Source organism: Podarcis pityusensis (assembly GCF_964106645.2).
Source record: "Podarcis pityusensis genome assembly, chromosome: 1".
NCBI lineage: Eukaryota > Metazoa > Chordata > Lepidosauria > Squamata > Lacertidae > Podarcis > Podarcis pityusensis.
In genome coordinates this window covers 115,595,252-115,615,569 of record NC_138028.1, presented here as the reverse complement: position 1 = coordinate 115,615,569, position 20,318 = coordinate 115,595,252, and the positions used below count along the sequence as shown (strand labels likewise).

At 41.2% G+C, this 20,318-nt stretch overlaps 1 protein-coding gene across 1 annotated transcript in view; it reads right to left on the bottom strand.

The window, feature by feature from the left end:
- TTN (titin) overlaps window positions 1-20,318 on the bottom strand; it is a 285,365-nt gene that overhangs the window by 164,750 nt on the left and 100,297 nt on the right. Inside the window, exons 81-108 of the mRNA XM_081002634.1 lie at window positions 20,036-20,314; window positions 19,652-19,930; window positions 18,905-19,192; window positions 18,455-18,742; window positions 16,215-16,496; window positions 15,675-15,953; window positions 15,291-15,572; window positions 14,903-15,181; window positions 14,140-14,427; window positions 13,698-13,976; window positions 13,321-13,599; window positions 12,930-13,208; window positions 11,675-11,962; window positions 11,188-11,475; window positions 10,229-10,519; window positions 8,884-9,171; window positions 8,346-8,441; window positions 7,933-8,215; window positions 6,658-6,841; window positions 6,057-6,146; window positions 5,678-5,945; window positions 5,331-5,591; window positions 4,617-4,826; window positions 4,434-4,511; window positions 4,287-4,313; window positions 3,190-3,237; window positions 3,023-3,079; window positions 2,829-2,906 (exon numbers count right to left, since the gene is read on the bottom strand). Coding sequence (XP_080858760.1) covers window positions 2,829-2,906; window positions 3,023-3,079; window positions 3,190-3,237; window positions 4,287-4,313; window positions 4,434-4,511; window positions 4,617-4,826; window positions 5,331-5,591; window positions 5,678-5,945; window positions 6,057-6,146; window positions 6,658-6,841; window positions 7,933-8,215; window positions 8,346-8,441; window positions 8,884-9,171; window positions 10,229-10,519; window positions 11,188-11,475; window positions 11,675-11,962; window positions 12,930-13,208; window positions 13,321-13,599; window positions 13,698-13,976; window positions 14,140-14,427; window positions 14,903-15,181; window positions 15,291-15,572; window positions 15,675-15,953; window positions 16,215-16,496; window positions 18,455-18,742; window positions 18,905-19,192; window positions 19,652-19,930; window positions 20,036-20,314 — 6,216 coding nt within the window. The remainder of the gene's footprint in view (window positions 1-2,828; window positions 2,907-3,022; window positions 3,080-3,189; window positions 3,238-4,286; window positions 4,314-4,433; window positions 4,512-4,616; window positions 4,827-5,330; window positions 5,592-5,677; window positions 5,946-6,056; window positions 6,147-6,657; window positions 6,842-7,932; window positions 8,216-8,345; window positions 8,442-8,883; window positions 9,172-10,228; window positions 10,520-11,187; window positions 11,476-11,674; window positions 11,963-12,929; window positions 13,209-13,320; window positions 13,600-13,697; window positions 13,977-14,139; window positions 14,428-14,902; window positions 15,182-15,290; window positions 15,573-15,674; window positions 15,954-16,214; window positions 16,497-18,454; window positions 18,743-18,904; window positions 19,193-19,651; window positions 19,931-20,035; window positions 20,315-20,318) is intronic.

Genomic DNA, 20,318 nt, shown 5'->3' with positions numbered 1-20,318 from the left:
CAGTTTTGACTAATATACATATTTTTGCAAGTATTTTCCCCTAATATAATGAAGTGTTTCGACTATTTGATGCATTTTCATGCGCACTTGCCCCTAGTATACAAATTTATGCTTGGAGAACTACATCACAAAATTTGAAGGAGTGTGAATTTCAAAGGACAGCTGCATTTCAGTTTGGCTATTGGATCAAAAAGTGTGAACTAGTTAGTTTGTCATTAAAACGGAAACAAAATTGAATGTCTCCTCCAACCCTATGAAATACAATTCTGCATGGAAGTGTCCACTGATATAAGAGAAGGAGAGGAGATTTTTTTGCTGAACCCTCTCCTCCATTTTCTGCTGCAGCCCCTTGTGTCCCCAGAAAATCAGTTCAAGAGGTTTCACTCTGGAACAGTGTGGCAGGTGGCAAAGGGGGCTGCAAGGAGAAAAAACTAATGAAAAAACTGCCTCCTAATCTCTTGTGCTAGTACACACCTCCACTAGATCAAAAGCTATTCTGCTTTAATTCTACCTACTGTCTTTTCAAAGTCCTTTTAATAAACTATCAGTATTTCAGTGGGTATTCTAGTCAACTGATAGTTAAATCCCCCGGCTTATCTGCAGCAAGCTCCTGAAGTAAACATTGAAGAAAGAGATCAAATTAGTATTATCTGGAAAATCCTGTAAAGGGATGACCTTTGCATGAATAATGATGTTAGGATGACTGAAGGGAAAATGAAGAATGACAGCGCCACATTTTAAATGGCCCAAGCAATAAAAGATGGGGAGTGGGTGCCATTCTCCCCATAAAAGATTGTTTTCTTAGTATGCGCATTTCAGTATTTGATTCTTTACCTTCTGTTGGAATAATTTCCTGTACTTTTGGAACTGGGACTAGGGCCGAAGATGGGGGTTCTGGTTCCTTTGCCACTTCTGAAACATTTACAGATATGTCTGCTAAGCGGCTTGATTGAGCATCATGAGCTAGCCTTTGGATTTAATTTCATCTGGTCTCATTAACATCAGTCAGGTGAAACTGGACTGAGATTTGTATTGTATTCGGTTTGTATTGTTAAGATGCACGGCATTCTCGTTAACATTTAAAGACAAATGGGAGAGGAACAAATCTCAGGAACAAATATTGCTAAAGACTCTCCTCCCTGGAAGAGAGGGGAGTGGTTGTGGGCGGGAGCCCGAGCACCGCCCCTGGAGTCCCCTGCCTCCACCTCACCTGGCTGGCGCCCACGCCCCTCTGCAGGCACCCAACCAGGTGCCTCGGAGGGGGCGTGTTCAGCAGCCTTTTGCTGCGGCGCCAGCCTCCAACTGTGGGAGAAGTGGAGTAGAGAAGAAGAAGAAGAAGAAGAAGAAGAAGAAGAAGAAGACAAAGAAGAAGAAGAAGAAGAAGAGTAGTTTGGATTTGATATCCTGCCTTTCACTCCCTTTAAGGAGTCTCAAAGCGGCTAACATTCTCCTTTCCCTTCCTCCCCCACAACAAACACTCTGTGAGCCGGCAGAATCCGAGACCAGGGAGAAGAGTCGGTGGAAGAAGATTGGAAGAAATTTAAAGACTATTTACAGAAATACTGCAAAATTAATGAATGTTAGAATGATGTCGGAATGAAGTTAAGTGGTTTTTAGCAGCAATGTTATAAAGGAAAATGTAAAAATGGATTGTTAACAGGTGATAATCTAAAGTTATAATATATTAAGATAAAGGATTAAGATAAAAATAAAGAGGGAAAGGATTTGCTGAATTAACTAATTGAACTGGAATACAAAAAAGGGAGGTGTGAGGAGGTCTGGGAAACAAGTAAATGAAAGATAAGATATGGAAAGATTGATTTGTTTTTAACTGTTTTTATTTTTCTGTACTTGTATTTTCTTTTTCCTTTTTTTCTTTTTTCTCTTCTTTTTATTTTTGTAACATTTTGAAACTTTAATAAATATCTTTTTTTTAAAAAACAACAACAAACACTCTGTGAGGTGAGTGGGGCTGAGAGACTTCAGAGAAGAGTGACTGGCCCAAGGTCACCCAGCAGCTGCATGTGGAGGAGCGGAGACGCGAACCCGGTTCCCCAGATTACGAGACTACCGCTCTTAACCACTACACCACACTGGCTCTCCACATGGCTAGTAGCCACTGGCAGTCTTCCCCTCCATTAATTTGCCTAATACTCTTTTAAAGCCATCCACAGCTAGGGAGGAATTCAATGTCATGCTAGGACAACTGTTCCACCAGGGGAAACATTTTGACTTGCCAGACAGAATGACCCCCCTCTCTTCCCACTGTTGCTGTTCTGAGGGTTGTCTTGATTCCCCCCTCCCCCGAACCAGTTTCATGGGGAAAGGGGGCACACAGGGAGAGGGGAAGCCCCATTGTGCAAGTGGAAGTCCCCTTGCAGGTCTTCCACTGACAGGACTCATGAGTGGAATCCTGCCCTTACAATGCAGTCCTAACCAGGAACACTCCAGTGTAAACCCTATTGAATTCTTACTCCCAGATAAGTGAGGGCAGATTGTCGACTGTAAGTCCCATTGGCTGAATAGACATCTGAGTAGACATGCATATGGCTGCTCTGTGACATAAGCTGGAGCTGTGTCTTAATAACCAAATAGTACTGGACCCTATTGCATGAAGAGAGCCTACACATGTTTGCAGATATAGAAGATGTTCCTGAACTTATGCATTTGTAGTAACATGTGAAAACTCCTAAAGATTTTAGAATGAGAGGAAGATGGTTTCCCCCCCTTCCTTTGCTGTGATTATGCCTTAATCTACACTGGTTAACATATGTTCCTTATAAATCAATTTTATAGTATTTGAATCAACACTTCTAGTATGATAGTACCTTTAGGAGGGGCAACTTCTTCTGGAGCTTTTGGAACCACCTTTTTGGTGACTTTCTGCACGGTTGTCTTTTTAACGACTAAAACAAGTACAAAATAGATAAAGCCATTAGCCACCCAAAATGAACCCAGCAGCAAGTGAAAGTGCATGTAAAGATCTGCATTTCTGAGCATGTATGCAACAGAACTGTAATACCTTTTTCCTTTTTCTTCTCTTCTGGCATAAGAAGGAAGAGAGGAAGAGCAGGAGTTTCTGATAAACGCAAGGGAAAATTCAATCAATGAACATTCATATGGCACACAAATTCTAAACCACCTGCTCTCCCACCCTTAACAGCGGAATCTTTTGTATATAAGGCTTACCTTCAGCTGGAACTTCAACAGGAACTGCAACTCTAGCATCTGGGATATCTGGAGAACCAAATGTGCAAGGAAAGGGACCATCAGATTAATCTGGCTGCATCCCGTATACAAATAAGAAACTCATTCTCGAAGTGTGGATCCTTATGCAGCTTAAGTGACACCACACACACACACACACACACACACACGAGGTACCCAAAGCTTTGGAAATCTCTTAAGGCAGGTATGGGGAAACTTTGGCCCTCCTTATATTGCTGAACAACAACTCCCACTGGCCATGCTTGTTGAGCAACTTCTGGAGGGCCAAAGGTTCCCATCTGTCATGAAGTTTGCAGAAGTGCAAAAACTTATTTCCAAAGCACGGGAACCAAGCACAGCACAATAAGGAATGAAAAGGGGCCACAGCACGCTTGCTGACTTTTGTGGAGGGGGGAAGAAATTAAAAACCAGGAGGAAAAGAATAGTGTGTCCTGGAATGGAATGGACTGTCCTGGTTCAGTTAGAAGATGACTCTTAAGTCATTTGCCTTTATGAAAAAGCCATTCTAAATATTCCATTTGGCTTAGATCCAGATGTTTCACCCACTGACAGGAGCATCCTGCTAGTGGGAGCAGAACTCCGGCGGAAGGAAAGAGGATGACTTTTGCCAATTCCGCCTTCCCTCTGCAGTCCCTTGCACCCTCTTAAAATCTGTTCCAGGGGGTTAGGAGGCCTTCAAAAATGGAAGAAAGGATGAGGTATTTTCAGGATAGAAGGGTGGCTTTCATTTGCAAGCAACTAAGTTTGGCTCCAACCCTTTAATTGTCCTACTTGGAACACACAAGAACAAATAGCCTATGCTCACTGAAACTAACTTTAGTATGAAGGCTGCAGGCTTTTGTGCATGTACCAGGGGATTTTTAGCCCCACCCCCCATCTAGAAACATCCAGAGGCCATTGCTGAAAGTCTGGGGAGGCGCCACACTGGCATCCAACCCAGAGGGGTAGGGTGGAAGGGGAAATGTACAGGCAGAGAACCTCATCATGTGTGGGCACTCTGGTGTTTCAAATACAAAAATAAAACTTGAGACAAATGCATCCATGCTTTTTTTCTTTACCTGGGGGCTTCACTTCCAGTTTAATTTCTGCAAGAGAAGAAAGCAGATTTGCATTTGAAATTATTTCCACTTCGCGGACATCATGTCCACCCTTCCATCTTACGTCCTGTGTTGTTGCTTTTTAAGTTGAAGAAAGCATTTACTAACCTTTAGTAGTCAGATAAAGTTCAGCAGTGCTTCTTGCTTCACCTCTTGGCTCCAGACGAGCAATTACAGAATACACCCCTGAAATCACAAAGGCAATTTGTTATGTGACATCATTTTTGTCAGCAACGGGGGGACGGGACGGGGGACGACAGCAAGGGAAGGAAGCAAATAGTGTAACATTACCTTCATCATCTGCAGTAACGTTGTGGATAGTCATATAATGGCAACGGCCTTCACTTCTGAAACTGTACTTTTGACTCTCCCTGAGTTCAACTTTGCCTTTATACCATGTGACGACTGCATCATCAAAGGATACCTCGCACTCAAAGGTTGCAGATTGGTATTCGCTCACCACTATGTTCTGAATGGTCTTTGTAAACTGGATGGGTTCAGCTGTTTTTGGAAACAATTTTTTGAAAATGTAACCATTATTCCTTTACATGAAGCTTTGCCTACATACACGACTCCACCAAAAAACAAAGAAAGTTATACAAAGAACTGAGCATTCGGCATTCCATGACAGCGAGTTCGTATACTGGAAGTAGATCCGAAACTTAAGATAGTTGGCACAGCGCTGTGTCAGAAGCAAGAGAAGCCAGGTAACAATGGAAAGGGCTGCGATCATCGTAAAAACCTCAGCATAAAAGTGCCAAAAGATGAAATGGGGTGGAAAAACCCCTCCCATTGTAAAGTCAAGCTATAAGAATGTTCAAAGAGAAATAAGCTGAGATAAGAATGTGTACAATGACAGCATGACTGATATCTTGGGCGGTGAGGGAAGAAGTATAGCAGAATTTTCTTCAAACAGAGGATTTCCCAGCATTGTCTTTTCTGTCTTATTTGTCAAGATTACCCCCAAACTTGCTTATTCTTACATAAAGATGTGCATATACAAACCTTCAATGGTTAGGTCAGCAGTTGTTTCTAGATGGTCAAACCTGCAGGTATAGCGCCCCTGGTCTTCTGTTCGCACATCCTTAATAATGAGCCTGTGCATCTTCTCTGAGACTTCAGCTGAATATCTACCTCCTATCTTAAGAGCCTTTCCATTTCTGAACCACTGGGATTTTGCATTTGGAACAGAAAACTGGCAGACGAAAGAGCACGTAAAGCCTTCCTTGAGTGAAGTGTCACGCAGATGCCGTTCAATTGCTGGTTCTGTTAGCAAGTTCAAGTACATATTTTAGAAAATGCCAAGTAAAATCAAAGCTTAAGTTTGTGTTAAACAGAAATTTTGCACTTACCAATCACAGTAAGCTTAGCGCTGGCAATATGTGGCCCACAGACCACTCTGTAATTTCCTTGATCTCCAAGTTGACAATTCCTGATTTTAAGTATGTGTCGGTCACCTTCAATTCTTATTTCATACTTGTTGTTAGAGTCCAGTTTTTCTGTGCCTTTGTACCAGGAAAGTTTGATTTCTGGATAGTTAATTTTAATCTCACACTCAAACACGGCATCTTCATCTGTTACTACAGTCAGATCTTCAATATCTCTGATCAGAGTGATGGGCTGAAAAACATTTTTCATATGTTTGACTGTTTCAGAGCACAGCCTATGCTATGTATTAGCTACAGTTGTCAGCACACATAATTAAATTGTGTAATATATGGCAATAACTACCTCTGTCTGTGTAAGTCTTTGCTGAATAAATGATACCAGTTCATCAAACTCTTGTTCTTCCCTTCTAGATCTCTGTGTTACTTCAATCTCCTGTTGGAACAAAAACCATGGTTTAAAATGGTAGAAAACCTTCATGCTTTTAGCTATTCCCTTTTGCCAAAACTTTATGAAAATGAAGCAGTTCTGTATATTCATTGCAGATCTAACTTCCTTTACATGCAGGACAGCTCAACTCCAATCCTTCCAAAATGCTTAAGGTTACCCAAAGAGAACCCAGTAAAAACTATCAGAAGCACATCTTTTCTTCTGTACTGTCCCTAAACAATGCCTCTTAGTCTATACACCTCATGTGATGAGGTATGATTGACATCTTTTGGAGAACAACACTGAGTAGGGTTTGCTGTGAAGATGCCATGAATAAACGATCCCCAAATGTGAACCTTCATGACATCAGAAGCAACAGCTAAGTTCCAAAATAGAATATAAATCTCTGTAATTGGTTAACTGCATATCTGGAATATTGAACACACTTATTTAAGCAATAATAGCACAACACATTTCAAAAAATTACTCTGAAGCAAATGTATATGCTGGTATTTACCAGTCTATGAGTTTCTTCTTCCTGGCTTTGTTTCAGCAGCTCAAAGGCTTGGAGGAGACCTCGGAAATCGGTAATTCCATACATACGTGCATATTTTTCATATTCTTTAGGATCTACATTTTTCAGAAGTTCCATTATATCAATGGCCTTTTCTTCCTCATCTTCCTTCCTTTTAGTTGGGGTCCTATAGAAATGGCAGAATTTTTGGTGTTGTTCATAAAATATGCTCTCTGTGTTGAATGGTTCAATGTTCTGAATTGCTAAATTGCTAAAGCTATTTTTGGTCATCTGCAGACTATCCCTTGCTTTTTCCTGTAAGACTAATTGCAGTCGTTAACAGGTTTACCATACCCATTGAGTCAATCACCCATCTCCTACTACCCTTCTGAGAAAATCCCCACCGCACCCTCCCACTATATATTAGGGTCTGGTGACTTCTGTTTCAGTGTATCTCAAGAAGTGTGCATGCACAAGAAAGCTTATACCCAGAACAAACCTAGTTGGTCTCTAAGGTGCTACTGGACAATGTTTTAATTTTTTAATTTATTTTGACTGCGTCAGACCAACACGGCTACCTACCTGAATCTAGAATCCTTTTTAAACTCAGCCAAGCTTACCTCTGTGTGCACAATGCATAGGTTTGCACTTAGTTAACTTTTCAGATAATTTACATTCCTTTATGTAACATGCCATGGAGAATCATAAATTACTTCTTGACAAGTTTCTCTTAATGATTTTTCTGACCAGGAAAAAGAACTTTTCATTCATGCCCTTAAAACAGCATGTCTGATATATCCCTGTAGGTCTGCTGTCACGTTGTGGGATATCTCATTCATATACAATTGGATATGGATTGAACCATGCTTAGAGTAGACTCTCTGAACTCAGTGGGACTTGTTAGTCATGATTAAGCACAACCTAAACCATAATGTTTGATTTTCTAAAACTCATGGCTGTTGTCCTCAGCATTAGCGAGTGGATCAAATTGTGGTTTCAGACTTTAATTAATACAACATTCTGTTAGTCCCTAGTGCTGAAAAGGCTGCAAAAGGCTGCATAACATCTACTACATGTTTACCAGACTGAAGCTTGAGTGTCATGATCAGGTATAGTCTGATAGACTTCAAGAGGCATGTTTAGTCAGAAATAAGTCCTGCTAAGTCCAGTGGAACACGACTGCTATTAAGAGTGTTTAGGGTTGCAGCCTGAGTTATATTTGTGGTACAGATCCCGCCTCACCTTCAGATTAAAACTTAGAGCAATTCTGGTACTTACTTCTTTAGTTTTGCTCTAAGATCACCTTCTATCACTTCTTGTTTCTTCTCCTCAACCTGTAGGTTGACGTTGCTGTCAATTTCACCGTGTTGATTGAAAGCCACACATCTGTAATGCCCAGAATCAGTTTTTGTTGTATCCTTTATTTCCAGCTTGGCTTCATCTCCTCTTTGCTGGATGCTAATGCGACCTCCTTGGTTGAGTTGCCTCCATTTCCCCTTCATCCATTTAACATTGGGGATGGGATCGCCACCTACTTTGGCAATAAATGTTGCAACGCTCTCTGATGAAGAAGAAAAGAAATGAAATGTGGTAAAGAAAAGGTCTGTCCCTGGCCAGGGGGAAACAGCAGTCAACATATGCCAAAATTCAAGTATTATGAAAGATGGCTATTTTTTTAAAGCTTGGCTTACTTTCGATGACAGTGATGCTTTGAGGCTCTGAGACGAAGTAAAGCTTGCCATCAGTTGGTGCTTTCTTAGCTGCTGCTGGTGCAGCTGCTGCTTTTTCTGAAAAAAGAATATTGAGGGAATTAAGTGGTGGAGCAGAAAGGGACTACACTAAAACCAAACAACAACAGCAACCCATGCCATAGATGAGACCATTGACTAAATGCACAAAATACTACCCAGCTTATGTATTGGGGTCCTTTTGTTTGATTTAATTTTATACCCCCGCACAAGTCATGTATAAAATACAGGATACCAAGGAACAACTAGCTCAGGGTATTGAAGCAAATGCATTTTGGATGGCAATACTATGAAATAATGCATGTGAATAGGCAAGTCGTAGTGTGATATGCAGTCACATGCCCAGGAAAAATAAGCAGTTTTGACCTGCTAATTTATAGGTGAAGCTGCTCCTATTTACTGTAACAGGGAGATACTGAATAGACTGATACCGGAATTTTGAGTTACTGTTTCATCACCTAAGCATTCAGTTTCACTGTACCTTTAATTGTCACTTTTGACTTGCAAGAGTCAGTTCCAGCTGCATTCGAAGCTTTGCATATATACTCGCCAGAATCAGTCTTAGTAACTGCCTGGACTTCCAAAACAGCGGATCCATTAGCAAAGCTCAAGCTGCATTTATCAGATGATCTTAGCTCTTTCCCAGCTTTTAGCCACTGGATTCTGATGGGCTGCGATCCCTTGACATGGCAACTGAGCTGCAAGATTTTACCTTCTTCTATTGTTGCCGGTTTAAGAGGTTGATCAAATACTGGTGGTTTTTTGGGCTCTGTAATGCCATTCGAAGGGACAAAATAATGAAGCAAGAGAAGAAAAGATGTTAAGTAATAATTTCTCTTCCATAACAAGATACAGATCTGGGTTTGAATAAGATTATGCAGCAGATGCTGATGAATCCATTCCATTTCCCCAGTACAATATTTATATGGTAGAAGTAGTACAAAAAGAATGGAGGTGTGAAGTATGCATACGTTAAGATAGCACATAAAGCTGTTATTTTGCAAAGAGAAAGGAATATGAAAGCATTGAATTAGCTGCAAAATATGCATTATCGCCTTTTATGTTAACAGCCCAAAATTTGATGATTTCACACCAAGCTACCAAAGATGTACAAGCCAGAAAGGTTGGAACAATATATTACACAATTGGTTGCAATCCTTCACCTTTGATACCTTTAATGTGATATTGTTAAGGGGAAAAAACATTTCAAAGAGTCCTTACATGGATAGCAGTTCCATGTAAGAAAAAGCAGGCACTCAATATATTGCTTATCTGATCAGACTCTCACAAATGCAGCTATATCTTCAAGTGTTGAGAAGCATTAAACACTTTCTAACTTTTGAAGCAGTCCTTAATGGATTTATTTGCAAAACATTTTTTTAATGGATGAAATTTTTATGCACTGTTAACAGTAAGTATGAGCACTAATTATTTATATTTAAAAGTGATGAAAAGATAAGATAATTTTTTCAGAAGGCTTAGCATTTACAGAAAAACATCTGGAAGATGTCTTTTTCAAACTATTTTTGCCTCTTCAAGCATGCATAAAGTGGCATTATTAAAGAGTTTAGTAAACAGCAGAACATTTTTAATAAGAGAAATGTCAAGTAATGAACAGCTTCAGAAGAATTGCCTACTATTTTCCTAATCTTACAGTTTAACTCCTGCAAGTCCTATGAATAAATAAGGTGGGACTGGATTTTATCACCCAATGTAGAAAAGTAATTGCAATTAATGAGTATTATAGCGCAATTAGACAATCAGAAAACACCAAAAGCTTATGAGCTTAAGAAGAAAAATAAATACCATAGAGGCTGTCAACTGACCTTTAATAACCACAGAAGAAGTACAGAGTGCACTCCCAGCCTCATTGGACACTTTGCAGGTATATAAACCTGCATCAGCTTGTCCTGAATTCTTAATTTCAAGGAGAAGAGTGTTGTTCTTGAATGATATTTCGCAATTAGGGCTTTCATAAATCTCCTGGTTATTCTTGTACCAGGCAACAGTCAAAGGCTGGGAGCCAGAAACACGGCCCTCAAGTTTAAATGTGTTTCCTTCTGTCTCTTCCACAGTTTCTGACAGCTTTTTGGTGAAGGAAGGTGGAGTCTGTCGTTCTGTCAGAAAGGAAGAAAAATCTTTGTCACCCTCCGAACAACTGTCTTCTATTCTCCTGGATTTCCCCGTTTACTGTCAGTGGCTCACATCCAGCAGAACAAACTTGCACTTGCGTGATGAGACTTCCCATTCTTCTCAGTTTCCCCCGAAGACCAAGTGCTCCCACAAATCTGCTCCAGAGGATTGAGTGCCCCCCAAGAACATATTTGTGGGAGTTCATGGGACTGCATGGGGAAGGAGAGGAAAGGGAAGTCCCAATGGACAAATGGAAATCCGCTCACATGCCACGGACTACCACCCAAACACTCTTCAATGCGTATTTTCAGTTTCCTCCAGTATGTCTTGTCAAAATACAGATGTTGTGATGTTTTCCAAAGCATCACTTTGTCATTGTAGCTTGAACTCTGAGACCTCCTAGGCGAGTGGAAGGCACTCATACGAGGGGTCACCAGAGTTTGTTGATTCCAATGCCAGGTACAGCCACCTCCTGCACTGCATAACACACTATTACAGGTCATCCTCTGAAATTCAAATGTGACTTTTTGGAAGATGCGGGGAGAAGTAAACAAAAACAAAACCCTTCCCACATGTGAACATCTGCTCACTGTTCTTTAGAGAGAAGCCAATATGATATAATGGAAGCTGGTACAGATCAAGCACCCAGTACCTTTAATATTAAGTTGAGCTGTGCAAGAGTCCTTTCCAACTTCGTTGCTAGCATGACATGTATATTTTCCAGAATCCCCTTTGCCAACTTTCAGAATTGTCAAATGGGCTATATTTTCCACATAGCTGATCTGGTAGTTCCCTCCAGTTCGCAGTTCTCGGTTATCCTTTGACCAAGTAACCTTTATTGGGCGTGTTCCAGAAATGTGGCATTCAAAGTCAGCACCATCACCAGCAACAGCATCAACAGGTGCAATTGGGATGTCAAAGAACGGAGGAGTCTTCCCTTCTAAAGATTGGAAGAAGTAAAAATAAGGTGTAACTTTGCACATGTTAATCCAGATGAGTTACGTTGTTAAGAAAGAAACACATGGTAATTGCAGGAAGAGGCCCAAGTCACAGCATATTCATCATTTAGGATAGGCACGTAAGTGGGGAAACATCCCATTGTTGACATCAAAGAAAAGTACATTTGACACTTGACAAACCTGTAAGGATGAGTTTGGCACTAGAAGAAGCAGTTCCAATAGCATTGGAAGCTGTGCAAGTATATTGTCCGGCAAGACTCATGTCAGTTTGTGAGATCTGCAGAGTTGCAACGTTGTTTAAGTATGATGTTTGCACATTATAGCCATCTCTTATTTGTGCGCCATCTTTATACCAGGTTACTTCAATGGGTTCGGAACCAGTAATGCCACAATCAAATGTAATTGGTAATCCAACAGTTTCGTGAATATCTCTTAATTTCCGGGAAAATGAAGGAGGAAGTTTAAGCTCTGCAAGGGAACAAATATTGTACATTGGAGTGTTGTTGACTGAATGTTTCAGTTGTTGTACTATATTTCCACTGCTTAAGATTTTTTCATAGAGATAAATAGTATGCACATTTGTAGCAACATATGTCCCCAATCTAGCTAAAGGCAGTGATGACTAAATCCCATTGAAATAAGTGAGAATTAGCTTAATTGGCTGCTAAAGTTGAATGGGAGTCATTGTCTTTTTTTCAAACATTACTGATAAATAGTGAATGGCATAGAAGATGGAATTCATTTTTAAAGATTCGCCGATGTTTGATTATTCACTATTAGCAAGAACAGAAAGATTGAATCCTGTGGGCAGGAACGAAGTTACGTCATAGAGAAGTTCTAGTCAGGTCCATGACACAGATGGTTCTATAGTGAAGCATCATAACTTGTTTATATTAAATCTATGGAAATTTGCTGTTAAGGAATAAAGAACAGGTAGAAACATGGGGATCTTTTGCAGATATATTCTGCACCATGCCATCGAGGCAATAATAGTGCAATAGTATGGATTTAAACTGTCCACACATTATTCCATATTATTACCTGCCATGCCATGCTTCTCCAGTGTGTTACCCCCTCATTGATAACCTGGAAAGACACTCTTGCACTACAGCACTGCAAAAGTGGAACGAAACCCCCTACGCTACATGAAACGTGTGGCATGAAAAGTTATAGGATTTTAGCAGGACCCATGGGATGTGCACGGATTGGAAAGAAGCAGCATGTCCACTGTTAAAACTTTGTAGGCACAAGCAGTTTTGAAAGCCAGATCACTGCTGCAACACCATCATGAGCACACACCACCATGAAGGCACAAGAATAAGGAAGTCCGGGGTCACGGCATAGAATACATTTCCTGTTCTGACGCACGGGCACATTTTAAAAGAGCAATAAATCATTGTCTCTGGGGCTTTCAAAAGCATATTGCCATATTCACCTTGAACAGTCAGTAGTGCTGAACAGGAAGCTTCTCCAATACTATTTTCTGCTTTGCAAATATACTCTCCACCATCGTTGCTACCCAGCTGAGTGAACACCAGCGTGGCAACTTGGTTTCTAAAGTGCATTTTAGAGGTAGCAGTTGCTCTCAGTTTGGTGTCTCCTTTGTACCACGACACAGTGATTTCTGGTGTGCCCGCAATTTGGCACTGCAGTGATGCAGAATCCCCTACTGTCACCTGAGTCGGTTCCAGGCTTCTGACAAAATAAGGTGGTTCTAGAGAAGAAGCACACAGACTCAGTTGCAAAACCAGGCAGACCCTTCCACATGTCACAACAACCATAAAGTTAATGAAAAAGGGCGGTCACTTTCAAAACAATCTACAAACCTAGTATTGAGACCGTAGCCTGTGAATTATCTTGTCCCGAGTCATTTTCTATATGGCAAGAATACAGCCCAGCATCGTCCAGCTTGCTACTAGAGATCTCAAGTATGGCAGATGTTTCAGTAGTGGTGATGCTGTATTTTTCAGACTGTGATATATTTATAGCATTTTTCCTCCAGGACACTGCAATAGGAGGTGTCCCAGTGTATGTACATTCCAGGATTAACTGCTTTCCTTTCTCAACATTGAAGTCATTCAGTTTCTTCACAAATTTCGCTGGCTCTATCAGAAATAACATGAGAGCAAAAGTTTAAGATAACTGCCTGAGATTTGGGATTTTGTTCCAGTGTAAACAAAGGAAGCCGAAACAAAGAACAAACCTTTTACAAAGAGTTGGGTTGTGCAAGAGATTTTGCCAGCTTCGTTACTAACAATGCAAGTATAGTCTCCACTTTGCGCTGGGAGTACATCAAACAGCTCCAGTTCAGCCACTGATTCTTCCAGAGAGATGTTACATCTATGTCCTGGGGATAGTTCAACACTACCCCTAAACCATTTCACATCAAGGGGAAGGCTTCCTTTAATGATACTTGTGAAAGTTATATTTGCCCCAGATAAAACTTGCAGAGGTTCTGGTTTCTTCACAAAAGATGGAGGTTCTAGACATACGTAACAAGAGGTTAATGAAACATAGTTATGGTTGAAAGGCAAGCAGCTGCATTTACAAAAGATATAAAGAATATAAGGAACATTTAAAAAAAAAAACAAAAAACCAACCCCTGATATCCTGTTCTTATTATCTACCTAAGTTTCAGTATTTACCTCTGACAATGAAATATGCATCACATTCATCAGATCCAGCTACATTAGTTGCCGTGCAAATGTAATTTCCAGCATCTGACTCTTGAACAGCATTCACTCTTAAAGAGCAAGTGTTATCTGTAAGAGTTGCTTGATACTTTTCTCCACTAGTGATCTCTTCTCCATCATGGAACCAAAAAACAGAAATGGGAGGTGACCCAATTACTTTGCACTCAAGTACAGCAGATGAACCCAAGAGCCCATGTGTTTCCTTCAGCTTCTTTGTGAATGAAGGTGGTATAATGCGATCTGTGGAGCACAAAGCAAAGATAGAAACATTATGGCATGTTAAGTTTAGTTTAAAAAAGTAATAGATCCCCAAGGGCTTAACAATAATTAAACTATTTATTGGCATAAGAAGTTTGAGATGGATCTTGAAAGCAGGCATATGCACTCTCTTCATTTTAGAGGCATGTCCATGGCTTCTCCTTGTCTCCACATCCGGTATTGTGGGTCCAATTATGTGGAACTCTCTCCTAGCCAACATTAGAGCAGCCCACTCTCTGTTCAACATCAGGTGCTTTTTGAAGACCTTCTTATTTCAGTAGGCATTTTAAGGAAGCTTTCCACCTTTAATCATTCACTTAAATTTATTTTATCCGCTGTCTGGTTTGATTGTACAGCACTTGGAAATTTCAGTGGTTAAGCAGTATAGGAAATCACTGAATTAGATAAGTCCATATGTCAAGATGCAGATGGGATATTCTCAAGTTATTCAACTAACCTGAAACTTGGACTGATGCTTTGCAACTGCTTTGGCCTACATTGTTTTTCACCTCAAACGTATATTCTCCACTGTCTTCTACTCCTGTATTCAGAATCTTAAGCCCAGCTACTTTGTTGAAGAAAGTGATTTTGTATTTGTGGTCAGAAGAGAGCTCGTGTCCGTTCTTGAACCACCGAGCAGTCAGCTCTGGTGTCCCAGCTACTGTACACTCCAAAGTACAAGAATCTCCAGTTGTGACTTTCATTGGTCCTGGTTTCTCCACTATAGATGCTGGCTCTGGAATAAGATGCAAAACGAGTCACATTTGTAAATAAGATGTTAATATGTTAAAATATTTATTCTTCCGTATGCTTTTGTGTTGTTGTTGTTTTTACTCTATACCAACCTAGAACTGATAAAGTAGCAAAACACTCCTGACTTCCGGCATCATTTTTAATCTGGCAGGTATATTTCCCAGTGTTGCTTGGCTCTGCATTTACAACCTGAAGGATGGCAACTTTATCGGAATATGACATCCAGACATTTTCACTTTCTCTGATGATTTCACCTTTGTCTTTCATCCAAACAACAGAAATTGGCTCAGAACCTTCTACCGTAGCTTGCAGTTCTGCTGGATCCCCAACAACGGCAGTGGTATCATTAAGTTTCTTCACAAACCTTGGGGGTCCTGATCAAGAGGTGGAAAATATGTAAGTGATGGAAAAGAGAGTAAGATTTTAAAAACCTGGAGTGGCCGGGAAAACATGGCAATGGAAAGTCTTTTACCAACCTTTCAGCATCACAGAGCAGATGCAAGTGTCACTTCCTACATCATTGACAGCTTTACAGTGATATTCACCAATGTCTGCCACGTCAACGTTGAGAATGTGAATGCTAGCAAGGTAATTCTCAGACAAAATCTTGTACTTTTTGCTGCTTCTTATTTCTCTTTTATCTTTGTACCATGAAACATGGAAGGGAGGAGTGCCTTGAAGCTCACATTCAAGGTGAACATCGAAACCTTTCAGAGTCTCTACTGGCCGCGGTTTCTTGCGGAAAACAGGAGGAGCTACAAAAGAGGAGGTTTGGATTTCTGTTAAATGCAAAGGAGCAACGTTTGAAAGAACAGAGAGCACACCATTAAGAATGAAGGATTGCAAGGAAATGGGAGAGAAGAGACATGCAAAGGAAATTTCCCATTCCAAATAAAGGGGCCTACTCGTGGCCTTTAATGGAAACTGATATTGGCTTGCTTAGTAGAAGACGGCAAGCCCTTGCAACCTTCTACAACAGGAAGGGTAGAGAAAGCAAAGGAAGAGCAGGTTCTGACCTTTCACTTTCAGTGAAGTACTGCTGTTCGCACTACCCGCTGCATTTTGGGCTTCGCAAGTGTAGTCTCCACTGTCTTCAACACTCAGACCGTGCATTTCAATGACTGCCACAGAATCGATGAATGACATGCTGAATTTGTCACTGGGATGAATTTGAGTTTCACCCTTGTACCACACAATGTTAATTTCTGGAGAGCCACCTATTCTGCATTCAAATGTAGTCGAATCGTGCTCTTTCACAACCCTGGAGGAGTCTAACTTCTTAATAAACCTCGGTGGCTCTATTAAAAAAAAACAACAAGGAAAGAAAATGAATACATAAAATTGCTTGTGTTAATTTTGCAAGATCTCAGGAATGTGTGTCATCTATATTAGCTATCAAAGTGTACTGGCAAAGAGTTTACGGTCAATCTACAGCAGCAAACTGATCCCTTACAAGTCAAGCCATAGAGCACTCAAGAACAGTTCAAACCACATCTGCCTCAGAAGTATATTTCATGGTGGTGGTATGATAAAAAGACTGGAGAAGCACACATGGAAGCACAGGGGATTCTATCAGCCCCTCCTTGTAAAATTTAAATTATCTCCATTATATGCAACACTACACTAAGACAAAAAAGGAGAAATACAACTGATAAATATAACCACAGAGGATTAGGCCCTCAATGGATGGAAGTCATGATTGCTGTAGGCTACCTCCAGGATCAGATCAGAGGCAGCAAGCCTCCAAATAGAAATGGCTGGAGGGAAACAGTGGGAGAGAGCTATTGCCCTCATCTCCTGTTTATGGAATTCCCAGAGACATCTGACTGGCCACTGTGGCTGGACTAGAGAACCTTTTGATCTGATCCAGCAGAACTCTTGTGCACATACCGTTGCAAATACTTTATCCAGAGTTAGTAACCCACACTGTGATCTATTTGCTTGAGCCTCCCTTCCAACTTTAAGAAGGAGGCTGTCAATATTGCTCACTACCCCAGCAACATTTTGCTCCTCTTCCATCCTTGCGTTCCTCCTAGAATGCATGGAGACAGCCAGGAATTGACATCTACCATCACTACTGCACTGTACCAGGCTAGGGAAATGCAGTGGACCTGGCTGAACGTGCCTTCCATATGCATTCTCTGTGGAATGGGGCTTGGCTTGCTTCTAAATCTAGCCTAGTATTCTGAGATTAGTCAGGGGAGCAGTGATTTTGTGCCTTTGACAACTGTGCATTAGGAGGGTATTCAGCAGGTAAAGCTTCCCCTATTGTTGCATTATCATGCTGGGGAAAGCTCCATGTATTGAATCTCTGCTATTCATACAATGCCAAGGGCCTTGATAGAAACAACTCAGCAGGCCTGTTTACATCAATAGCCACTCAGATTCCTTCTAAACGTGCAATATCTGAAGGCTGGTTTCTCTATGTAATATGATTTCAGATCCGGCCTGAAGTTTTCCCTAAAACTTGTCTATGTCCAGTTAAAGTTATGGAAGCTCCTAACACTCTTGCCCATTTAAATAATGGCTGCATGGGTTGCAATCCAGTGGTGTCCCTCCACTGGACTGATTGAGTGGAAGATTCCCTTGGAGGAATGAGAAGGAAATGTTTGCAATTTCCCCTCCCATCAGCAGCCCCAGGCACCCATCAAAAGTGTTCCAGAGGGTTGGGGGATCCTTTGAAACATAGTGAAAGGTGGTATGAGAGGTTGTGGACTGCGGGGAGGGAGAATTGCTTGACGTCACCTCCCTCCCTGTTCCACTGATGGAAGCCTCCAGTGGATCCAAGAGCCTTCTATCAATGGAGAGAGACTAGACTGGATACAACACTGTATTTTCTTATCGCACAAATAAACACCAAGTCTTTTTTCTTATTCTGGACCACAGATTTCCCAGCTTAATCGCACTTCAGTGGAAAACATGATACCACAACTCAAGTGTCACATATTAAAAGGAGAGTCTATGTTCAGCCTGTTTACGGCCTAATAAATTTCCACAGGCTGCTAATTTTAAACAGGCTTGTAAGCAATAAACAAAAACCCCGGTGTGGTATTAATATGCTCAAGAAAATAACTTCAAGAAGATTTTTATCAGCTGCTACTCTAGATACAGAATGCCACCCACTTGTGCCCATTTTAGCTGGAAGATTCAAACATGTCTTTATTTTTACAAAATGGGGGGGAAGAAGAAGAAGAAGAAGAAGAAGAAGAAGAAGAAGAAGAAGAAGAAGAAATGACAGTACTTTCCATCAAATTACCTTTGAAACTCAGCTGAGCGCCACAAGAATCCTTCCCAGCACTGTTGCTTGCATAACAAGTATACAGTCCACCATCACCTTTGCCTACTTTAAGAATGGTCAGTGTGGCAGTGTTTTCTACCAGTGTAATCTTGTAATTGCCACCAGGGCGGATCTCACGGTTATCTTTTGCCCAGCTGACTTTCATTGGCACTGAACCTGTGACATGACACTTGAAAGAACCACTTTCCCCAAGAGCAACGTCAAGGGGCAAAGGCTTCACATCAAAGAATGGTGGTTTCAGGTGTTCTAAGGAAAAGAAAGAAAATCAAAAAGTGAAAGGCATGGCAGGACGTATTGCCTTCCCTTCAAACAGCAAACTCTTAGTCTGTTGTTACGGCCCTGTGACTTGTTCACGTTCTTTAAAACTGAACCAGCATACAACGACTTTGGACTTAGTTGTTTACAAACCTGTGAGTAGGAGCTTGGCACTGGAAGAAGCAGTCCCAAGAGCATTGTGAGCTGTGCAAGTGTACTGGCCAGCATGAGCCATGGAGGTTTGCAAGATCTGAAGCGTCGCTATATTGCTTAAGAAGGTGGTTTGAATGTTGTCGTCATCTCTCAGCTGCACCCCATCCTTCAACCAGGACACTTCAAGCGGCTCAGAGCCAACAATGCGGCAGTCAAAGGCTATAGGAGAACCAAGAGTCTCCTGCACGTCTTTCAGTTTTCTCGTGAATGAAGGAGGAAGTTTAACATCTGCAAAAAAATAAATTGCAGGGTATGATAACTGGCCATGCAAGAAGACTAAAAAGAATACCTGGGCCAGTATGCCCTGCACATGTGGAGAATTCCAATAAAAATAAACAGAGCCATGTTCTCTGTTCCTAACCCCTCATGCCCCCCACACCTATATGGGCACACACAGGGAGTAGGAGGTCTGTGTGTGCCTCCCATACCCTTATCCAGTCATCCCTTTCAAACTCATGCAAGTTCAGTAATTTGCAGGGTTTGGGGAAAGGAAGGAAGGCTGCACGGAGACACAGGAAGAACTCAGAGATATCTCAGTCTCCTTACAGCTCAGCCAAGCAGCTTGTGGACAAGCTGAGAGCCCCGTCACCATGCCTGTGATTCAAGTGGGTCACACACTTCAGCATATTACACACAAACATTGTGTGTAATATGACAAGGGTCAATTATTTTAAAAAGAGCCATCACCTTTGATGGTGATTGTTGTCATTGAAGTAGCAAACCCAGCACTGTTTTCTGCTTTGCAGATGTATTCGCCAATGTCAGCATTCTCTACCCGGCTGAAAGCGAGTGAAGCCACATTGTTCTTGAAGTGCATTTTATAAGCCTGTGTAGACCTTAGTTTGGTATCTCCTTTGTACCATGACACTTTAATTTCCGGTGTTCCAGCCACTTGGCACTGTAAAGTTGCAGGCTCTCCGATGGTCACCTCCAAGTGATCCAAGTGCTTAACAAAATGAGGCGGTTCTGCAGCAGAAATAATCATAGTCAATACCCACAGTCAATCTAAGCACATCAGAAGATGGCAATTAGTACAAGAATGGTTAACCAACTATTAAGACAGCAACACACCTATGATCGATACCAGGGCATGACATACATCCTCCCCAGCGTCATTTGCAACTTCACAGATATATTCTCCTTCATCTTCTGTAGAACTATTAAGAATTTCCAGAATGCCTGATTTTTCCGTGGTGGTTATATTGCATTTTGGAGACTGTGTGATGTTTGAGCCGTTCTTCTTCCACGTTACTGTGAGTGGAGGAGTTCCGCTGAATGTGCTTTCTAGAATTATGGATTTCCCATGTTCTATGCTGAAATCGCTCAGCTTCTTCACAAACACAGCAGGCTCTAA